Raw genomic sequence first — 24,384 nt, forward strand, 5'->3', positions numbered from 1 at the left:
TGGGCAACTTTGATAAACTTTGGTAACCATAAGCATTCCTAATAAGTAGGCTACTTTCCTAATTTTATATGATTTTTCTATTTCAAAACTTTCCTTATCTGTGTCAATTCTATAGTTATTCTTTTGAATTGAATATAAACCTCAAGTATTTATATTTTTGTGAAGGAATTAACGAGCTCTTTTTAAAATTGGCTATATATCTCAAACTTTTAATTAGAAACATTATTTGATGGGATAATGAATTATCATTGATAGAATTATCATTGATAGATTTTGAGTGGTGAAAAGAAAATATAGTTCCAGGAACAAATTCCATTAAATATTTTAAATAGAGATTTCTTCAGACGCATTTGACTGTCAGATTCGTATTGCGAAGGAAAGTGTTAACAGATTTTGGTATCCTAATGAATGTAAATATTATATTAATTATTATTTCTAGTAGCATCAAAGAGGAGGGTTTGTAACTTATTTTCTTTATATTATATTGACATTCCTTAGTTGTCTCGTCAATACAAAGAAAATTATCTAGATAAATCGCGGATATAAAACCTTTCTGTCTTAACTTATTTATTAGTGGTTTCATAAGCTTTGTAAAAACGTATAGGTTTTTGCGCAATCTAAATAAGAGATAAATAAATTGATATAATTTATCATCGAAGAAGAAACTTAAATATTTTAAAAAATTATAAAATATTGATGTGGGCTCTCTTGATATTTAATCAGTATGATTAATTTAAAGTAAATGAGCCAAACGCCGATGGAAAAGCGAATAACAGTAATAGTAAAAAACAGTTACTCTGCGTTTATTAGTTTCACATTTATTAATTTCACAAACGTTTCAGTCTTATGTTCAGACACTTTTCAGTATAAGAAAAAAAAATTACATAAGTAATAGGTGCAACGTTGATGCAGCTTTCAAAAACTTTGTGTATGTTATCTTAAAACATTGGACAAACCATGAAAAAAAGATAAAAGAAGAAAAAAATTGTACGGATTATAAAAATTCAAACCATCTTATTCAACACACACAATAATCTTGGGGTTTACGTCAAGAATAATATTGTTAATCTGGATCAATTTAAACAGTGATATAATCCTTTTTTTAAGTGATCATGTTTATAATTATAATTAATATAATATAATATAATTATAATATTATATAATATAATTATAAAATTATAATCATATATAATAATATCATATAATATTATATAATTATAATTAATATATAATTATTATATCTTAAACTATGTAACATAAAAAAGTAAATACGCAAAAGTAAGAAATCTAATAATAATATTAGGTGCGCAACTAAGTTCTCGCTGTTTTTTTTTATGAAAATGCAACTTTATTATGAAAAAATGGTTACAAATGAATCATTCAAAGTATTGCCCATCGCTAGCTACAACTTTTTCCTATCTTTCTGGCAGAGCTCGAATACCGTTACGGTAAAAGCGTTCGTCTTGTGAGGCTATCCACGAATCAAGCCATTTATTGATGTCTTCATATGAGCGGAACTGCTGATCAGCCAGACCATGTGCCATCGAACGGAACAAGTAATAATCGGACGGCGCAATATCTGGGGAATATGGCGGGTGGGGTAGGACTAGAATCACTTTTTCGTGCCTCTGCTCGTATTGTGGCCGTTTTTCGCGCAGTGCTCAGCTCAATCGCATCAATTGAATTCGATACCGTTCCCCAGTGATGGTTTCGTTCGGTTTCAACAGCTCATAATAAATAACACCGACCTGGTCCCACCAAATACACAGCATAACCTTCGCAGCGTGAATATTCGGCCGAGCCGACGACGTAGAAGCATGACCGGGCAGTCCCCATGACTTTCTTTTCTTTGGGTTGCTGTAATGAATCCATTTTTCATCACCCGTCACGATGCGATGAAGAAAACCCTTCCTTTTTTGCCGCTGGAGCAGTTGTTCACAGGCGAAAAAACGACGCTCAACGTCCCTTGGCTTCAAATCATAAGGAACCCAAGTTCCTTGCTTTTGAATCATTCCCAACGCATGCAATCGTTTGGAAATGGCTTGGCGGGTAACTCCTAATGAAACAAGCTGAAGCAAGCTGTTCTTGCGTTTGGTACGGATCCTCATCGAGCAATGCCTCCAATTCAGCGTCTTCGAAGGTTTTTGGCCTTCCTTCACGCGGACGGTTGTCAACATCGAAATCACCGTCTTTGAAGCGACGAAACCAATCACGGTACGTTGTTTCACTTAGAGCAGCATCTCCGTAAACTTTTTGGAGCTCTCGATGCGCTTCAGCCGCCATTTTCTTCGAATGAAATAAGAAAATCAACACTTCCCGCAAATGACGATTATTTGGCACAAAATCAGACATTTTCACACAACCAAAAGTATATGACGCCAAAACAAAATCACTAACGTGTCAAAGCGGTTTGTTTACTATATGTCTAATTGTAAGCTTGGTTCATGACGTTTTGGATATGTCAAAATCGACCAGCACTTACTGCTGGAGCCATCTATTGACAAACAGCGGGAACTTAGTTGCGCACCTAAATAAATATAATAATAAAATAAAAATAATAAATACAATAAGAAATGAAACATTTTCTACTAAACTTGTTCATTAAAACGCATCTCCTTCAAGACTATAGAAGTCTATAGAAGTCATAAGCTTATAGAAGTCAATAGAAGTAGAAGCTTTTATTATAAAGTTTCTTGCCGATTTAATATCCTCCATTTTAAAGTGTGGAAGTTCTACAAACTTATTTAAATTTTTTTAAATTGTAGGTAAACTGATTGCTACCTTTGAATCTAGTAATTAAGAAATACAAAGAAATAAATTAATTCTCGTACTCATCACCTTATTCTTGCCTTTTTTACTAGAACATTTCTTATTTTTATTTTTATTTTAACAAACACTTCAGTAGACTATTTTGGTTTTTCTAAAATATATAACTGACAAGGAATCCTTGCAAAACTAATTTAATAGCTTTTAATGCAATTTAAAATAAAATTATTAGATATTATTCTCATTCAGTCTTTTTAGAAGAAAAAAATGTAAACTGCTTGTCCTAAAACTTGTCTTCTTTATTTCTTCGTGGAACTCTGATTCAAAGTCCATCGTGTTGACCGATACTCTATTTGATTGATTTTGTATTGGATTTTGGGAGATTTGAAGTATACGGTTGATTTCTTCTAACTTATGTCTGGTTTTTATAGTGGGCTTCTCCAGTTTTCCTAATTCTGCGCTCCCATCTTATTAAGTCGAGAGGCAAACGTTTCTATTTTAGGTTTAACTAAAGTTCCAAGTAGGAAAGTAACATCTTAACATCTTATTGATATTTCTAAAGTCAATAAGACGTTATGAAGACCTTATTTAATGTCATATTGTTACTTGGGATGCTGTTTCTTAATGAGATGTCACTATAATTCTGATTTATGTACCGGTACGTGTTTTTTTAAAATGCATTAAATCACATATAGGATACTCTTGTTGTGATAAATATGTTGAAGTTAATCAATATCATAATAATGAAATAATTTTATGTAACATTAATGCTCGAAAGCACATAGATAAATCGTTCTGTAAACAAGACAACGATGAACATCATTCAGGTAAAACTTTATTAAAATTATTGATTTAATTAAATGTTTTGTTACATACTGCAGGGACGTTACGAACCAAGAACCCATAGAATATCCGGTTGTAAAAATTGAAACTGTCTATGCGACCGCCGCGCTAGTAACGTTTACCGCATGTATCCGTCGGGGCCCAAGAATCATTAAATCTAAGATCCTACGCAAAAAAGTCTAGCAATAACCATGAGCCGTCACACTCAAACTCATATCAAAACTTTAAATTAACATGGCCTAACGCAAACCTAGATAACTCAGGTCATCTAGAATGCCGTTAGAATAAAATTCAATATATGATTTATAAGTAAATTCTACGCGTTGGCGAACATATCATAGGAGAGTCATAAAAGTCCGCAGCCTTATAGTTCTAATAGATAGGTTTATTACGGTCATGTCTCTACATACCCAATACACACAGCTATACTTAAAACACATTTCCCCATCTTCCGACATCGAAACATCCGTACTTATTAACTCCTACATTACCCATGCTTGGATAATAAGTATAAAAAATACACGACCACTCTCCACCTATAATTATAGCCAAAGAAAATAAAGTTTTCCCTATCTTCCTCATCTTTCACACCACTGGTTACAACCCTCACACATGTCATTCTCAATAAATTCGGTAATTGTTATCTCTGAAAATTCCTAGTTTCCAAACTTAGCCGCTCTCTCTTTCTATAAAAATCCCAACACGTACTCTTTTCCTCTCTCTATTTTTGACCTTCATACGGCACGAATGTTCTCTACCACTGCGACTTCTATACAGCACGGACAAGTAATAGACTAGTTCTATTTCCACAATAAGTATTCGTTAAGTGAGACCAGGAAAACCGAATTCCCGGTCGGAATCCAACCTGGGTATTGTATCCCGATGACCGCTCTTATTTATTGACTTCATTTTTCAAAACTACACTCATCGGTAAATGCAATTTGCATCTCTTTAATGGGCAAAGTCAAGTCATGCATTTGTCTTTTTTTACTTTTCCTTGAGTCTTTTCCCCTTAATTAGAACAACTATCACTCAGTCCTGACCAATGTCCACAATGGTCCTTTGGTATAATCTTCTTGCAATCATTTGACCAATTCATATGACTTTGCAATTCATATGACCATTCACACATGCGCGCGTACACACACTCACGCACACACGCACAGACACATATCATACACAACATACATACCTATATATACTCATACACAACCGTGTATATATCCACATACTTTCTCTACAGAATTAGTTTTATATTATTATTGTAATTTTGTATTCAGTTTTTTATCGCACGCAAGTGTAAGATTACTGTTATAAACCATTTGCAATTTTATTGTTTCTTGTTTCCCACTTTTATTTTTTGTTGTTGTTACAATCTCTGTAAATTATGTATTATATTCTAAATAAAATAAATAAATAAATAAATAAATATATATATGTATGTATATATATATATATATATAAATATATATATATATATATATAAATATATATATATATATATATATATATATATATATATATATATGATATACATATATACATATTATTTAGAGTATAATATAGTTTTACAGAGGTTTTAACAACAAAAAAAGAAAAGTGGATGACGAGAAACAATAAAATTGTAAATGATTTATAACGGTACCTTTACGCGATAATCTAATTTTGAGTCAGAGGACTAAATCTCTTTACTCGGAACTGGACCCTGTGCGAAGGGCTTGGATTGAGTTTTGTTGTGAAATGGGATTTAGTTATATTGTGAAATTATTAATTAGGTTTTACTTCGCAACATAATGGATATATCTTTTTTTTATTTAGAATATAATATTATTATATAATATATTATATAGTTATATAATTTATTTTATTTCGAGATTTTTTACACGTCAAATTTTACTGACGTATAAAAAACCTCGTATAATGAATATTATTGTAACATATTGTGAATATTATTTCTGCCCGACAGGTTACTTTAAAAAGTAATATATCAGTTGAGTTTTAACTGTAAACGTTTGTTGCAAATTGGAAAGCTAATGAATTTAAGATGTTCCTACGTAGGACTTGGTGTGTTACAAAATGTATTAGATGTTGCTATGTATAAAAATTTTTTGTTACTTTACATTTTCGTTTCTCTATATTATTATCAGATATTTATATTATTTAAATTATTTTAAAACTTATTTAAAAATTATTTTAGAACTTCTTTTGTACAAAATATTATAAAGGTTTTTATTGAACACTGTAAAGCTTTATACAGTTTAGACGTTCTTGTTTATAATTTTCATGTCATATCTCACTTATGTGATGATATTGTTATTGTAATGGTTGTGGAGCAAAGTCCATTAACTAAGTTAAATTTCCTGATCCAAACTTCTTGTATAGATTCCTTCTTCCAATAATTAAAAATCTTTAAAGTTTTCTTCTTGTTCTTCTAACGAAAAGAGATAGCTCGGTAAATGCATCCACATTATTGTCAAAAGCTACAGTATATAGCCGTAGATGCCGCCACCTCGGCTCGATGAAGACCAATTATGAGTCGATCCGATTCCTGTTGATTGCGCGGACATTCGAAAAATGCATGATTTAGCGTTTCCTCGGCTCCACAATCACAAAAAGAATTGTTAACAATATTTTTCTCAAGCAAATATTGCACAGTTCTCGTATGGTAAGATCTTATACGAGCAATAATGATCAGTGTAAGCCTGTCCAAATAGGTAAATTCATTAAACCATGGTGATAAAGATTTGATCCTAGTTCTATGAAAGTAACGATAACCACGCTGCTTCGCCTCTTCACTGAAGAATTCCTCTGCTTGGTCATACATTCGGTTACGTACAGTTCTTATAGCTGTACTAGGAAAAATTATCTTATCATACGCATCAGAGATGTAAACTTTGCTGCATCCTTAGCCATAGTATCAACAATTTCATTTCCAGAGATACCAGAATGTCCCGGTATCCATATGAAAATTATAAAGCCTTTTGTAAAATGTTTTGCAATTAAAGAGCATCCGGTCAAAGAACTGGCTACATCTTTATATGATAGGAATCTTAACGTCAGGTCTTATGTCGGAGAATCTTTCATTTACTTTCTGTGAATATTTATTTAAGTTACACCTTACAAATCTTCCTATAGATTTAGATTTTGAGTTTATTACTCCGTTCCTCCGTTTGCCTGTTTCCTGAATACGGAAATCGGTACTTTATGTCAAGACTATTATAACTCTCTCTATATTGTTTTTTAATAATGTAAATCAACTTGTTGTTTTGACTTCAGATTACAATTTGAGATTGCTTTTATGACATGTAATGAGTCTGTGGCGATAATTTTCTTATTATCCAGGTCAGAAATCACTACCAATGCATATGTAATTGCAATGGCTTCGGCCTCGAAAATGGATAAGTCTTTAGATAAATTGTATCGATGGGAAAAAGAGAGCACATCCCACGCCAGAGTCACTCTTAGATCCATCAGTATATACAAGTCTGAAGCCATTCAAGTCTCGACTCACCAATAATTGTCTAAACTTTCTTTCAATCAGAGAGGAAGTTCTAGTTAATATCTCTTGATTAGTATTAGATTTTTCAAGACAGTTATAATAGTCTTGACATAAAGTACCGATTTCCGTATTCAGGCAAACAGAGGAACGGAGTAATAAACTCAAAATCTAAATCTATAGGAAGATTTGTAAGGTGTAACTTAAATAAATATTCACAGAAAGTAAATGAAAGAGAAGAAAGATTCTCCGACACAAGACCTAACGTTAAGATTCCTATCATATAAAGATGTAGCCAGTTCTCTGACCGGATGCTCTTTAATTGCAAAACATTTTATCAAATATTGATAACAAATGAATTCTCTGCGGATAAATAAAAGGGCTTCACCAGCCATATGTAATAAAACGTTGATAGGGGTAATGGACATGACTCCCAAAACAGTACGAAGAGTCTCAAACTGCAATCTATCTAAAATAATTGGTATATTGAGTTTTATATCATAAAAAGCCTGAACTCCATATTCAAGTGAGGATCTTATCCAACATTTATAAATGGAAAGCAAATTGGAAGGGTGAGCACCCAAATTTAAACCTGAGATTAATCTTAAGACAGATAACTTTGTTCTAATTTTTTTTACGTACTTCAAGACAATGCTTTTTCCAGGTAAGAACTCTGTCAAAAACTACACCAAGAAATTTAAATGAATCGACAATTGATATAATATCATTTTCTAAGTTTATGTTTTTTAATATAATTATCCGCTTTTCTAAATTTATTTTCCGAAAATAAGCAGAAGGAAGATTTAACACAAGAGGTATTTAAACCTATTTCTTTCAAATTTTTATCAATAATACTCAAGGCCATATATAAGTCTAAAAACAATAAATATAGCCTGACTAGATGTGTATATATAAATATCATCCGCATATGCTAGATAAGATACGTCCTCTGGTAAAGATTGAAAAATAAAAGATAGGTAAATATTAAACAGGATAGGATTAAGAACTGAACCCTGCAATAAACCTAAAAGGGCCCCACGGGATCCAACGGGAGAACCTTTACCATATCCTTCGACTGTTCTAGTATTCAAAAGAAAATCAATAAACTTTATCATCTTAATAGATAACTTCAATTGTTTCAGAATTTCCAATAGAATATGCAAGATTACGTTATCCTTTGAATATCAATAAATAAAACATCAGTAAAAGCTTTTTTGAAAAAGCCTTTTTTAATATCTGAAGATAAAAGAAACAAGTTATCCGCAGTTAATCTAGCTTTACAAAAACCAACTGTCTATGAGCAAAAAGTTTATTATTCTCGAACCAAACAAGTCTATGAAACATTAATCTTTCAAAAATTTTAAATAAATAATTAGCCATTGAAATAGGTCTCATTTCTCCAGAACCAACTTTTGGGGTAAAAACCATAAAGTAATTGGACCAATCTTCCGGAAATGAAGATAAATTGAATATTAAAGAACTTATGAATAAAATCCAAAACCGGTTCAGGTAATTCAAGAATAATTCTATTAGAGATAAGATCAGGACCGTATGCGGAGTGTATTTATTATAGAGAGATCTCCGTAAAATTTCTCTCTTCTAAAAGGAATATTGATTTTATTATTACACAGTTCAATAGAACGATGTAAAGACTCGATATTATCAGAAGAAGATATAGAAACCATAGCCGAAAGAATATAATTTTCCGGAAGTTGAGGAACATTTGAAATAGATTGATTCAGCGGAATTGCTTTGTTGAAGGCCCTTTTTGACGCCTCAATTTTCTTCATCGGGTAAAGTTGAATCAAGAGAGATCTTCTGTTCTTGAAAGCTTTTAATATACGCCATTTAGAGACATTGGATCTCGGATTAATCGTATAAAAGTTCCTAAAAGAATCAGTTTTAATTTTTAATAGTTCTTTTTTAACCCTGCCACAATCCGACAATTACTTAGATTGGTCAAGGAAGGTCTACACAAAAATTTTTTATACGCGAATTTACGTTCTTGAATGAGAAGATTACAAGTACTCGACCACCATATCGCAAGGGGGACATTAATATTATTTCCTTCCTTGATCAATTTAGCACCACATTTAAATAAGGAAAGTTTTAAACTATTTACAAGCTCATAATAACTGATCTTAGGACATTTTTGATAGATAGAATGTTCGAAACTTATGCAATAATTAAATCTTTAAAATCATCCTAAAAGCACCAGATATTTTTAGAGTTAGTCTACGAGAGATGGTAGAGAGAATAGAAAACTAAACAAACTGATGAACAAAGGTAAATGGTCACTAGTGTAAGCATAATCCATAGTCATGCAATGAACCAAAAGCGCTAGAGACGAAGAAGTAAAAGTATAATCAATAACACTTTTGGAGGCACCATCGGCAGAGGTCCATGTTGGTTTATTATCCCCGATGTTGACGAAGTTAGAATCAGCGACAGCAGATTCGAGACAATGACCTTCTTCATCATAATTAACAGAAATCAGTGACCATAAGGGAACATGAACGTTGAAATCATCACATAGGATGACATTTTCCAAACCGTCTACGATACTAAAGAATTTTTTCCAAAACAGGATCAGAAATATGTTGACTAGTTGTAGGGGGGTTGTATACTGAAATTAAAATAATATTTTGATTATTCCTAAAAAAGAACTTTGCACAAATAATATCTACATTTTTGTCTCTACATATCTGTTTATGATCCGATAAATTTAATATTGAATATACTAGGTTATTTTTAATAAATAAGCCTGTATCGCCTCCAGATGATAACAGTCAAGAAGAATTTATAAAAGTGAAGCCTCGAATTGGACAGACGAAAAGATTCGCGGTTGAAAAGGGAATCCATGTTTCCGCCAGACAGATAACATCGGGAGAGTTCTTTCCTATAAAATCAATTAAGTCTATAACCCTAGCTATAATCTATAACCCTAGCTGAGATGGATTTAACATTCTATTGTATTATTTTCAGATTATTAACGATATTGTTATTTTGGGACTATTGTGTCTAGTTATCCTTAATAAGAAAAGAAGAAAAAATATTAGAGAGATCCGCTATAAAGGTTTTTAAATCTGAGATTTTTAAATCTGAGGTTTTTAAATCTGAGATTTGTGACTTTTATAACAAGAATGTTGGATGTTCTGAACTTAACAGATCGGAAGCACTGCATGAAGGTCGTGAGAAATAATTATCGAAGAAATTCAAGAAGGTTTTTGCAGTAATGTTATTTGACTCTTTTAAAAATAAGTATAATTTCCTATTAAAGGATTCTGTAGAGATGGTGGGGAACAATTGCCTATTGCTTCCCTCAATCTTCCCATCTGAAACAATATCAGAAGACATCAAGCGAGTCCCTAGTCTATAAGGAAGGACAATGGAGGGCGAAGAAATCCCCTCTCCGCCCTTCACTCCCTCATTCCGTCTTCTAGATAAAGGAAGTCTCGAAGAACGATTCCAATCATTCATAGGAATTTTATTTTGAAGAATGTTACGTCGCTTTTCAACTTTTTTCTTTTTTAAGACATGAAACAAAGACAGGAATCTTGGACCACGAAATTGTGGTTGTAAAGGAGGATTGTTGTTAATAAAATTTTCGTTCGTTGAAGCCGAAACATTCATGGGTGGATTTTTTGACTTGATAATCTTGGAGTTATTAAGAACACTGACGTATGCTATGGCGGCGGGACTTTTCATTAATTTTGGCCAAAAATCTCCCAAAGTAGGAGGAGGAGGGCCAATAGAGTTGTTATCCTCTTTGAAGGCTTTATCACCACTAATTCTAATAAAATTTTCGGCGTCTAGAGATCCCAAACAATGGACCGCCATAATCCTTTTAACATATTTATTGTGAATAAAAACAGGACATATCGAGTTAAAAACAGTATGACTGGAATCAGCTAGCTTTTTTCTTTCACAATTAATACATAATTCAAAATCAAATTTACAGTTATCTATGTGATGGCCAGACTTAGCGCATCTTCCACATATAAAAGGATCGTTCTTTTTTTTATAAGAAATTTTTTGGTGACCATATCTGAGACAGTGGTCACATTGTATAACCTTACCCGTGAAAGGCTTCAATAAAATCTTCATCCCCAGAAGATAAACATATGATGGAAGACAAACATTATCGAAGGATCTCACAAAAAGGTTGCTATCTATCAATTTGTATCCATTGGGAGCAGAGCTATCGGCAACCCTTCTTTTGAGACAATCGGCAGAAATGGGAGGATACCATTCCCCCTTCTAATTATGCATCGACCTCAAATGTAATCTTATAAATTCAAGATCAAAGTCAGGATCATCAGCTCCGTGTAGGATAACTTTCTTTATAACTCTAAAGTCTGGAATATCCAGATTTCATTCCTGAAAATATTATTATATAAATTGAACATTTCAATAACAAAGGTATTAGCGAGATCTCCTGTAAGAAAAGATAAAGAAAAACGATTGTTATTATTTCTCTTAAGGTCATAAGCAACGGACATGTATTCTCTGATGGATCTCTGATCATAGAGTGCCTTAGCCAACTTAAGAGCCCCAATAGAGTTCACGTCTTTTATATTTTCTGTATTTATTCTTTCAACAAAGACTACAAACGGACTGTTATTGCCATTCTTATATCGATTAACAATTGATTTTGGTAAGTCACATAGGAAAGGTTGTGCAACCGGCTCAGATTCCACAGAAGGAGTCAAGGAGATCGAGGAGACTTGACCTAAAATATGGACATGAAGTATTAGAAACAGTGTTTTGAAAGGTCATAGAAGGAGATGGATTAGAACAGGAATAGCCGGGCCAGTGTCTTTTACTGATCTAGATTTTTTGACTACAGGAGTACCTTTTCCATCTGTAGTACTAAATTTGCTTTTATTACATAGAATCTCTCGACGAGAAGCAGAAGCAGAAAATTTTGAAACTGCTTGAATACCGCTTTCAGACTCACTGAGCCATTTCTTTAAGCGTTCCGTTGTTTTAAGTAATGATGGGATACCTTTTTTTTCTTTCCAAAGAGGCATTGAAGATACCGAACTTCTTCTAGAAGTATTTCCCTCCGCGCTTATATATATTTTCCTAACTGGAGAATCATCTCTAGCTGCAAAATTCTCAGGTTGTGTTTCCATCCTTTCTTCCGGTTGTGAGATCGATGAAACAATAACAATTCAGTCCTCCTTATCTCATTGTTTCTCTCGGGACAAAGGATCATGTAGTAGATCACGTGAACTCATAATATATAAATATATATGGATCACGTGATAACACAGTGTCCGCGTATATACACGTATCTTTATCTTTAGCGAGCAAGAGCTGTGAAAAATTGACGAAATTACAGAAAGATTTTAAGGAGACAAAAATCAGTATCCAAAAAAGTAGTTAAAGATCGATATAATAAAGACTAAAATAGGCACGATATATCAAACACTCACTACACAATACTTTATAGAAAATTCAGAGTATTATTACGAGAGGCCAAAAATACGAAGCGAACCATTCGGCAGCCATGTGCTAACTCCCTTATGTGATGATGTTAATATGTTTGGATAATTTTTCAGCATTTGCTTTCGAATCATATTTAGGTTATCTGAAGAAAACTTGTAAAATATTTTAAACGTCCTCCAAGAAATTCATTGTCGTCTTGTTGAAACGGATTTTTCTATTGCAAATATAATTCACAATAATATAGAAGAATTAGAGTATGAACATATACACTTAGTTCTTTAATAAATCTAAATATTTATAATTGGAAGAAACAGTAAAAAATGCAGTTTAAAAAATTACATTTTAATAATATAGCTTTAACAGTTTATTTATACGATATTTCAAATTGTTATTGTAGCTTTAAAAATGGAGATATAGTCATGCAGATACATAATATAGTTACTACCACAGCAAGTCAAATTATTTATATTATTGGAAAATAATTTCTTGACAATTTAATTTAATTTTTTTTTTAATTAAAAGTTTTTGTTACAAAGAACTTATCTATTAAATTCTATATTAGATTTTTGGTCAATTACTTATTTCGTTAGCAAATATGTTCTTTACCTTTTTAATAATACGTTTTTTGTTTCGTTGCTAATAATTCATAATATAATTAAATAGAACTTATGAATATATGGTATAAAAAATATATTTTGTGTTATATTCTTTTTTTAATAATTTTAAAATTTATATTTGTTTTATATTTACCATTAATATTTTTCGACATATTTATTTTTATATTTATATTATATGAAACGTAATTAGAACAATGATATCACAGTATGCACTTATTTTTTTTGTCAAAGACTGACAAAATGAGATTTAATTTATATGTTATAAGTGCAAACTAGATATATATTTTTTATCATTCATTTATCATAAATAAAATAATTTTGTATACAAATTTGATTTTCATACATCGTATTTAAAAACAGAACTTATATTTAAGATTGTTTTAAATTTATCTTTAAGTGCTGTACAAATCATTTAATTGGCTACTCAGCATCTAATGATAAACTTAAAACAAAATTAAATATAACACCTGTTTATCAATACAGCATTTACTATCCTCTACCTCAATAGTAGAAATATAAGGTCAAATATAAGGTCAAATGAGACGTATAAATGACGTTAGAAATCGTCTTATTGACATTAGAGACGTTATTAAGACGTCATTTGATGTTAGTTCACGTCATTTTGCTACTTGAGTTGTTAATAAGTCGTCACTAAGACTTTTTTCTTATGACTTTTTGAGAAATGTTTCATCTTTGCTCACCTTTTTTCTATAATAATTTCGGTTTTATGCGTATAAGATAACGATCCTAATTATATTAAGCGTTTCGTTCGAAGATAATTATCTGTAATAGTCATGTCATGTAACTGTCAATTATGTTGCCTCCACAACGTTCAGAGTGATACCATTTTGATTTTTGCGTCCTCTATCATAAATAGATGATAGCATCTTCTCTATTTTTCTTCTTTGTATCGTTTTCGTTGTACGAGAAGTTTCATACGTCAAAATATTCATTTGTCTAGTAGAAAAAGTAATATTCATTTATCTAGTAAAAAATGAGGAGTTTCCATTATTCCAAAAAAAAAGAAAAAAAAAATAAGAAAAGAAAAAAAAGTCGAGGTCTCAATTGAAAGAGGTAACATATGTCAAATTGCGGAAAATGCAGGAACAACTGGATAACTTTCGGTTATGTTATAATTTACTCAAGCACATGTTGCTACAGGAAAATCAGTAGCAGACAAAAAATAACCCAGGTAGCAGACTCGTGTCATTTTGATGTCATAATTTAGTCAGCAGATGACGACTGCAATGACGTGAGAAAGACGTAAAAGTGACGGACTAATGTCACGGACGGATGACGACTTTTTAAATACTTTCGAATAAACGATTGACAATTGCGAACAAAAGAAGTTTTTTTAATTGATGTTATTGTTTTCTTATTGATATTTTTTAATTTAACGAATGATTATTTGACTTATTCTCGCAGCTCCGTAGATAATAGTGGATCACAGGAGAGATATTATACAGCGTTTATGTGCGGAGTTAGCAGTTAGCTAATGGCGTGTTCATTGTTATTCGTGATGTAATATAAACCACTTTTTTATTGCAAAAAGGTAACTTTTAAATTTTTTGAGAATATATGACAAATAAAAAGGAAGTAAGTTTCGGTTAGTACTCGAATGCAGTTGATGTAACAAAATTTGCTCAATCTAGATACTTGGTTTGTTTTATCCAATCTTTTTTTTCAGAATATTATCACGCAAGTCCGTAAGTAGATCTTCAAATGTGACAACTAGATAGTGCGAGGATATTCGCGAAGGTTAAGTTGGTCATACACACTTTCCGTAACACAAAGGGGGCACAAAATCTGCTCCTCTCACACGAAATTATTCCGAAACTTTGTCCTGAGGACTCACACAAAAAAAAATACGTCGGTATGCGATATGCGGAAATATACACGAAAGCTCTTCCGGGACGCGACACGCGAGAAATAGTCACGAAATTGGCGTGCCTTTTCTTGGGACAAGCGCCTCCGAGGCTGCCACGTCACAATGGATTATTAACTTCAAAGAAGTGTTCAAACCTAGCATCTGAGGTTTTCACGGAATGGATTGATACTCGTTTTGGTTTTTGATTTAGCGTCGCATCATTTATAGTTTGTTTCGTAAATATTTCAGTTTACTTTATCAGAAAGAAGAGCAATCTGATACGGCGTTGAACCAAATATAAAAATGAATAAGATATTTATAGATATATAATCTTCTATAATACTTGAACACAAATAACATTTACTTAGTTACAGCATATATTCTTTTATATGTAAGATTGAAAATCGTATAATTATTGGTCTAAAGAATGGGGTATGTCATACACATGATACTGACTGTACACTTGACCGAGTTCTCGTTGTTATTTTCGCACAGCAACAATACACTTACGCACGCGTCCATGATGTAAATCCCGTTATTGAGTCACTTGAGCACCATCATTTTCGCATTAAAACCGATGAAGTAAGCGAATTACAACGACAATATAATTGGAGCGCGTATAATTGTTGCTCGTCATCGAATGGCTTATGTAATATTGGTTTAACAGATATGAATGTGCAATCTTCTCATAACTTTCAATCGATTCTTTCCCTCCCTCGAACGATATGTCCTAGGCAACAAAAAAGTTTTAAAGATGTCCTATGTTTTTTAGACACTTTTAAGGTATTTTTTATAAATTTATACTATCTATAGTAAATTTCACTCTCTTCTAAATAAGAAATTGATATTAAAGTTGATATATATAACAAAAAACATGTGACGAAAGTCAACGATGTTTCTTACAGAGCATATCGACATTAAAAGCATTTGGTTAATGTAGAAATTCATCATGTTTTTTTTAAATAAAAACTTACATATAATGTTTATTTATCTTAAAATGCAATTAATCAATTAAATACGCGTCATTTTGTTTGAAGATGTCTTGTTTTTCAGTACTTGCATAATCCCGTGTTCACACAAGTGCTTACACATGTTAGAATTTCTAAGTGCAGAATTGATCTAAATAATTTTTTCAAGACTTCAAAGAAGTTATGTTCATGCCATTTAAACTATTCTATAAAGATTTGAATGAATGAATCAGACTCAATCATACAACATAACGTCTAAAATTGGAAAATAAAACGTCTTCGAGAAGTCTTATATTCTGATATTTGAGATATATCTTTTGGACGTCTTATGTCTCAATTTTAGACATTGTATTGTATGGGAAGGCTATAATTGCGCATATAATTATTTATCAATCTCCTTTAATTAATAACTAAAAAATCTACGTGATTATTTGTAAAATAAATTTGTAGGAGACTTTTTGCTCAGTTTAATTTAATGTACGAGTACAAGCACACAACGGAGATCGTATTTAACATTACACCCTGCAACGCATCGCGTATGATTGTTCGTCAATCTTCTTTAATTACACAGAAAAGAAGATTTACTTAAGACTAATATGTTCAAATTAACAATCATTGTTTTATTTATAAGCATCGATATGTAATTTTGTTAGAAGATTTTAAAATGTTATACTTCATCGTTATAATAATTATTATTTAAATATTATAATAGTCTTATAAGAAATATAAAATGATAATTTGGTGACAATGATATTTTTTTCTGACATTTAAAATTATATTCTCAATCAAATATTTTGTTCTTTTTATTCATGAAAATTATTTTTGAATAATAAGAATATATTTTTCTTTGTTGAATTACGTAAACTATTAATATAGTAGTAGTAAATTATATAGTAATATATAGTAGTAAATTATTATAGTAATATATTAGACAAGTAACTTATTTTTGTTTAACACACACGCTATTTTAAGATTTACATGTAAAAATAAAAATATTTTCAAAATAAAATATTTTATAATATTTTATCTGTGTAATAATTCAAAATCTTACAAAAAGGTAAGATTAAAGATTGTTTGCAAAAAGGTAAAGTAATTTTGTGTTTAATTTAATTTAATTTACATGTACATAAACGTTTTCCTATTTATTGTCAGATATCCTTATAATCCATTTTTCATTGGCTTAAAAAGTGGATCGATTTTGTGTCGTATCAACAGAAAATTGCAAGCAGAAATATAGTTTATTAAAATCTTTTCTTACAAATTATGCGACACTCATAGCGGTTTTGTCGATCATCCCAAGCTGCATCAGTCGTTTTAAAATGACTTATTGATCAATGCTAAATATTTTTGCAATTTTACAAATCTTTAGATGTCATTTATTTTTAATTAAAGCTAAGGTTTTGACACTGTCAGTATTAATCATTGAGGTTAATTTTTTTTATTTTCTTATTTTTTTGAAAACGTCTGAATCACTTACAACATGTGAAAATCATAAATATTACCTACTTCGTATATCGTTTATCTTTTTTTGTGTCTGATTGTAACATGTTTTTACCTTTCAGAAAACAAAAAAGCATGATATAATGAAAATACACTTTGTTTTCTCCCGTTTATCTTCAACTTAAATAGTATAAAAATTCTATCAAAATTTCATAAAATATCGTCTTTTAATTATTATATGTTTGAAGCTGGTAACAAATCGAATTTGTGCGACACAATGTCGCGAAGCGATGAAAACAGGACTAACAATAATAATACATGTACAAGAAGCGACCGGTAGCCTGAAGAGCATTTTTTAGCATACGATGTCGCAAATCATGCCGACTAATATGGAGCAAACCTTGTCTCCCCGTAAATGATAAAATAGTGGTTCGCCGGTTGATTTGAAAACGACCAGCTGTCGATTCCTTGAATTAAATTGTATCACGTATCAACCAGAAATGGCGATCACAAATTGGCAGTGACAAAGTGGTTTCTTCTTATACGTGTTGCCGGGATTAAACGAGTCATACAGAGAAGTACTTGTATTAAAACGATAAGTCGAGAAGTCTAATAACAGTCCTTATAGACTTTTGACCTTTATGTTTGAAAACCAGTCACAGTTGAGAATTACAAGAAAAATCGTGAATCGTTAAAATATTAGATTCAAAAGTTGTCAGATTCATACACAAAACAGAATTTGTATACAACGAACATTATTATACGACCAAATCACAAGATATATATTAAATTCTAAAGCTGATATTTATAGTTGTTTGGTATTTATAGTTGTATGTTTACAATCTTTAATTGAAAGTATAATTAATTATAAATTTACATTTATGAAACATTATTTATATTTATGAAACGTTATTTAATAATTTGAATTAATATTTTTTGTTGTATCAAATAAATATTTAATTTGTTTGTTATTACATGTACATACACATATACCTGTACCATATATAGGTTTACTAGTAATCGCAGATTTACACACGAAACTATAATTATTTATCAAACGATAATAGATAACAGATTATGAATGTCAATTTAAATTTTGTCTTAAATATTTTCGTTAACATTCGTTAAAATCGAGAATATCATAATATGTAATAATGAAAATTTTGACAAATCTGAAAATATATAATGAATTATAATTTAATGTAAGTAGGTTATTCCAAAAAGATTATTGATTTATTTTTGTTTCTTTTAGACTTAAACTAGTGATCCGCTTTGCTCCGATTTTGAGGCGAATCGGATAATTCTCTTCTCTTAAATTTTTTATTGTGCAATAAAAATACCATGGTTATGTATTAAATGATTATATTAAATAAATTTAAAGTTCTAAAGATTAAGAATGTTTAATAAAATTTAATGATTTATTGATTTTTTATTACTTTCTTACCAATAAAGAAAAATTGATTTGGTTCACCTCGGTCTACCCTAAATGTTTTACTAAACATATCTCTTAAATATATTTATTATACAAGATATCCTAGATTTTTTCCTCAATTTTTGTAGAAACATAGAATGGATTGAGGTGAAAATAAAAGTTCCATACCGTTTTATGATATTCGCAATAAATTTTAAGATATTAAGAAAATCAATGAATATTCACGCGCGATACGGTAACCAAGCTGTGGTGACGCCATCTACCATTATATACTTATACATTAGGTTAAACAGAACAAAAAATTTCTTTACTATTTTGTGAATGACAATATAGATTTTTAGATATTAATTAAAGAAGATTTGTGCATTATCATGCAAAATCATTTAATATTTAAAACAAATTTTTTTTTTTTATTAACTAAAAGTCTACGTGGTTATTTGCAAAATAATAAAGAGCTTTTTTGTTCGTAATTGACGTAATTTGACGTAATCTACAAGCACACTACAGCAAATATCGTCGCTACACTCATCTATCATGTTATATATTTGATCATTCATCAATCTTCTTTAATTAATATTTCGACTATTATTGCGAATATCACGAAACGATATAGAACTTTTATGTTCACCTCAAACCGTTCTACGTTTCCACAAAAATTGCGGAAGAGAGTTTGGGGCATTCTGTATACCAGAAACATTCTTAAAACATACTAAGGAAGTTGATAGTCGTAACATACGAATATATATTCTCAATACGTTCTTTGCAGACTATATTTAAAATATGTAATTCAAATAATCTACTGTTGTGATATCTTTCGAACATTTTCAGAATATACTAGTGTTATATGAGTTAATAGCATTATTTATCTATATTTTATTATTAGTATCTGTGATGACTTTTAATAACGGAAAAAATTGACTATTAGAAATTTTTGCTAATAAGCCATCAATATTGAGTCCTATATTTTTAATTATTTGATTTGATTTTACAATTTTTAATATGTTTATAAGAATATTTTTAATCCATGATGAAAATACTTTCCAGAAAGAACTTCATGAATAGTAATGATATTTTGGAGTATTCAGCAATGTCATAAGAGCAAGTGGAAAAAAGATTTTGTAATTCTTTTATATTAACATATTTTTAATAACTGTAATAATAACTTTTAATAACTGCAATCCACAATTGACAGGACAGATATACAGGCTCATGTGACTTTTAACAACTTGATATCTTGAACATTATTTTATCGATTTTAATGATTTAAGTCTTGAATTGTATTGTTACGTCCTGCAGGAGAACGCAACGTAAAGAAAACCTCGCTTGTACTTATAGGTCGAAGAGCGAGTCAGCGACCAGAAGGGTCGTTTTACTAACGCGACGACGTACAGCGAGCGGTCCGATTTTGAGTCAGAAAACTGAATCTCTTTACTCGGGACTGGACCTCGAGCGATAATGGGAGAAGACGAGTTAAGAAAGAAATTAAAGTTTTATTATAAAAGAAATAACATATGATTTATTTATAACTACAATGTGTGTGTATGTGTGTGAGTATATGGAGTGAGGGTGAGCGTTAGTGTTTAGGATTATTGAAGAGTGAAGGGGGTGGAGAATAAGTTAGAGGAAGAGATGGAGATGGAAATGATGGAAGAGGATGCGGATCTGGTGGAAGTGGCTGAGGGTGGGGAAGTGGGAAGTGGGAAGAGGGAAGTGGGAGAGGGAAGGGGAGTAGATCTTCTAGATCTAAATATTGTGCTAATAGTCTACGGGTTATCCAGTGAAAGACGCATGAATAGGAATCTGAGGTAGAAAACAGTAGCTCCAGTGTATCTAGAGCTTCGCGCAGATCACTGCGTTGCTAACAAGATCGACGTCCCACTAAAACGAGGGAAGGGACATACCGATTTTAGAATTCTGACCGATAATTAATGTCCACCGGAATTATTGCGATTTCGACAAGGTAAAGATATGTCTGTTCGAACTTATTCGAAATTGAGACGCGGAAAATCGGATAATAAAACAATGACTTACTATTAGTACGAGAAGAAAATTGGATCTTCCTGGATCTCCTGAGATTGTTGCTTCCTTCCTGTCGGATTTTCTAAAGTAGTCAAGCCAGGTGTGAGTAGAAATTCCCACGAATACGATGTAGATGGAAGTAACAATGACCGACGTAATACTAGTCGTACTGATACTCGTAGTGATACTAATTCTGATTCTTGTAGTGAAACTCGTAGGAGTAGTTATAGAAGTAATGATTCTGATTCTGATTCTTGTAGAGATACTCATAGAAGTAGTAATGATAATGACTAGAAGTCATACGGATCGGACTTTTATAATTTCGGAAAATAGAAAATTTCGGAGATGGCGGTTACTGGATTCGTTGGAGATGTCGTGCTTAGTAACAAGGAGTCTCGGATTGATGGGAAAAAATAGAAATTCGGGAAATGTTCGATCAGGCGATATGTGGACATGCGTACTTGTAAGTGATATGTTTCATGATTCTTTCGTAAAGCTCGAGGTCTAAGTACTTCTTTTGTGTACTTAACTGATTTGTAACCCGGTCGGATAGGTAATCAGTCTTTACGCAATGTAAAGATATGTGAGGCCTTACGGGACGTAACAGTATGGATTTGAAGATCCTTCAAACTGGAGTGCAGGAGGCCCCCAACCTCTACGTGGTGAAACGGGGGTTAATTTAAAAATTTTAAATGGAAATGCCTATGAAAAATTATATTTTTGAATTCTTTGAACAAAAACAACTTAGCTTTATCCGAAATATTTTTTGTCAGATATGTCTATTAGAAAATATGATGGTTTAAAGTTTCGACTTATGCTACATAAGTCTACTAAAGCTTATAAAATTAAAATTGCAACATTCTAATCTCTGATATATTCAATTTATTAAATGTTCAAAGTGTCCACCTTTTTTGTGAGAATATGTGAAGGAGAAAGTTATGTTTGAGCCATCGACGACGAAAGAAAATATGAAGCAAAGGATACGCGACACTTGCGCTTCAATAACTCTCGAAATATTGTGAAATATAGGAATAATTTTTTACTTCAAACAAATAAATGTATATAAGTCCATGGTATTATTTGTATTATTAATTGTATTATTAGTCATATAACTTTTTATTTTATCGTTTATTCTTTATAACTATTTCCTTTCTTCCTTTCTTACTTCCTTTCTTCTTTTTCACTTTGTAAATAAAATTTATAATAAGCAAAACATAAGAAAGAACAATTTGTTATTTTATTTTTCCATATTAACTAACTATTTATGTTTGCTCATTCCATCTGCGTACAGTTGAATGTATAAGTTATATAATTTATAATACATTTCTTATTAGAATGAAGTAGAGATTAAATATTGGTTAAACATCAAAATAACCGAATTTTAAGCAACTTCAAAGTAAGTTGAACGGAATTTGCATTTGTTAATTTAAAAGCAAAATTTCAACTTGTAAGAAGACACAATGTGAAAGTATCTTTACATGTCGAGAATGTAGAACTCGATCGTTTACGTGTATCGTTATGATGAAATGCACATGCAAGAATCTTGCACAACATGTAATCTCGGATACTGTAATTTGTATACTTTGTGGTCATTCATTGTCTGTTGCGTCGATTCGATGAAAATCTATCGATACGAGAAATCGATCTATTAACACAGACTCCAAACTCGGCAGACAAAGCATTTCTCACAACTCGAGTAGGTTTTAATGACTCTTTTAACGAGCTTAATTTCCACGTTTATCTTGCTGAGTATTGATCTCGTAGGCGCTTGATTTACATAAATCACGAAACGAAGTCAATTCTTTTTTCTTTATTTTAAATGAATACTTAGCGGAGAATTAAGAGCGAATTAAAGAAGCGATACGTCATTCAAATCTACGATAAATTCTCCTCCTTTGTCCAATCTCCCCTTTATCCCTCCATCATCTCTTGGTTATGCGCGATTATGTATCAATGTTTAATTTATGGGAACGTATACACAAGAAAAGTAGGTGACTCCTACTGACGCGGGTGTCACCGATGACGCCATGTATGGTTGCGCTCAACGTTGCAGCTCGCGTATGTCCTTGGAAGTCACTCTTAGAACGCAGCATCCTATCTATTAGACGGTTTTCTTCCTTGCTCCTCGTAGTCGTCGGCGAGCTTTTCAGTCATTCTGCGGGCTCACGTGCGGCACGTTCCTCGTCGATGTATCCGGTTTTCCGCTCGTATCCGCAGCCGGTACACCCGGTGCATCCGGATCGTCGAAGGATGTTTTACAGATTCTACGATCGCTATCGGATCTTCAATGACCGAAGCGTTCGACCGTTTCCGTTCAGGTTTTATTGTGAGTTCACGTCGCGTTCTTAGAATTTAAAGAAGATGTTATACTAAATATCTGGAAGAGCGGGATATGCAAACCGCATTCACCATTTGAAGTTTTATATTTGGCCGAGAAAATATTTTTTATATAAGATTAGTTTATATTAGGGTGGTCATGTTTGACAAAAAACGAGACGGACTGACCTAACTAGCGATCACTAAAAAGAAATATTTTATCATTTTGAAGAATTATTCGTTCGTAGGGGAAGACTTCGGCGTGCCAGTTTTGACGATCGATTACGTGGATCTTTGCATCGAAGAAAATGGTGATAAACATCGGACATTCAGATACGAATTAATGACACGTCAGACTGACAGAGCAAGATTGGTCGTCAGACGTGGCCAAGAGTTCTATTTGCATCTCAGTTTGTCACGAGATTATGATCCTGCCATCGACGGGATTTCTATTGTTTTCACTTTGGATGGCATCGAGAAGCCACAATATGGACATGGTACTCTGGTGGCGACTGCTCTACTCAATCCTGGCGAAATTTCCGAGGCTGCTTGGCAGGCCACCATAGACGCTATAGAACCGAATTTTTTAAGAATCAGGGTAAGTTAAATGAGTTTTCACTTCGTTATCAGCAAACTAGAAGAAAAGCATAGGTTATAAAAGCTGAATATTAGTGCGACATTTTTAAATCATAGGAGAATTATGTTTGAACATGTGATAACGCACGTGCTAGATATTTTTCTGGACTTGCAATGTACGCGAACAATCAATCTTCTACGTCAAACATGTCCAAAACTCCAATTATGAAATATTTAGTTTATTTTTTATCTAATATGATTTATAAGTATTTGAGTTCTAAAGAATACTGTTGAAGCCTCAATAGTCTGAATTGATACGTTTGACCTGGTAAATAGGGAGATACAGGTTCGACTTCTGGCTGAGGCAATATTTTTCATAACTCTTAAAAAGAAGAAATTAATGAATAATTTAATAATTGGGAATGGATAATAAGATTTATTAATATCAATAATTAAGAACGCAGAGTGAATATGTTTGAAGTAGAAAATTAATTTTCTGCATATGTTGCAAATCTGAAAATAATGGTGCAGAAAAAATTTCGGTGATCGCGTTACATATTCATGTATTATTATCTTTCCACGGTTTAGAA

General features: G+C 31.7%; 1 protein-coding gene across 4 annotated transcripts in view; it reads left to right on the plus strand.

The window, feature by feature from the left end:
* Positions 1 to 24,384, plus strand: part of LOC116853427 (annulin) — a 54,154-nt gene that overhangs the window by 16,283 nt on the left and 13,487 nt on the right. For 3 of the 4 annotated variants that reach the window (XM_032834506.1, XM_032834505.1, XM_032834507.1), the window contains exon 3: positions 23,467 to 23,816. In XM_032834506.1, coding sequence (XP_032690397.1) covers positions 23,467 to 23,816 — 350 coding nt within the window. Of the gene's footprint in view, positions 1 to 22,132; positions 23,229 to 23,466; positions 23,817 to 24,384 lie in introns of those variants that run through there. The other variant, XM_032834504.1, reaches the window with a different exon arrangement.

Source organism: Odontomachus brunneus, unplaced genomic scaffold (assembly GCF_010583005.1).
Source record: "Odontomachus brunneus isolate Ranch 3 - 2012 unplaced genomic scaffold, Obru_v1 Obru_scaffold_320, whole genome shotgun sequence".
NCBI lineage: Eukaryota > Metazoa > Arthropoda > Insecta > Hymenoptera > Formicidae > Odontomachus > Odontomachus brunneus.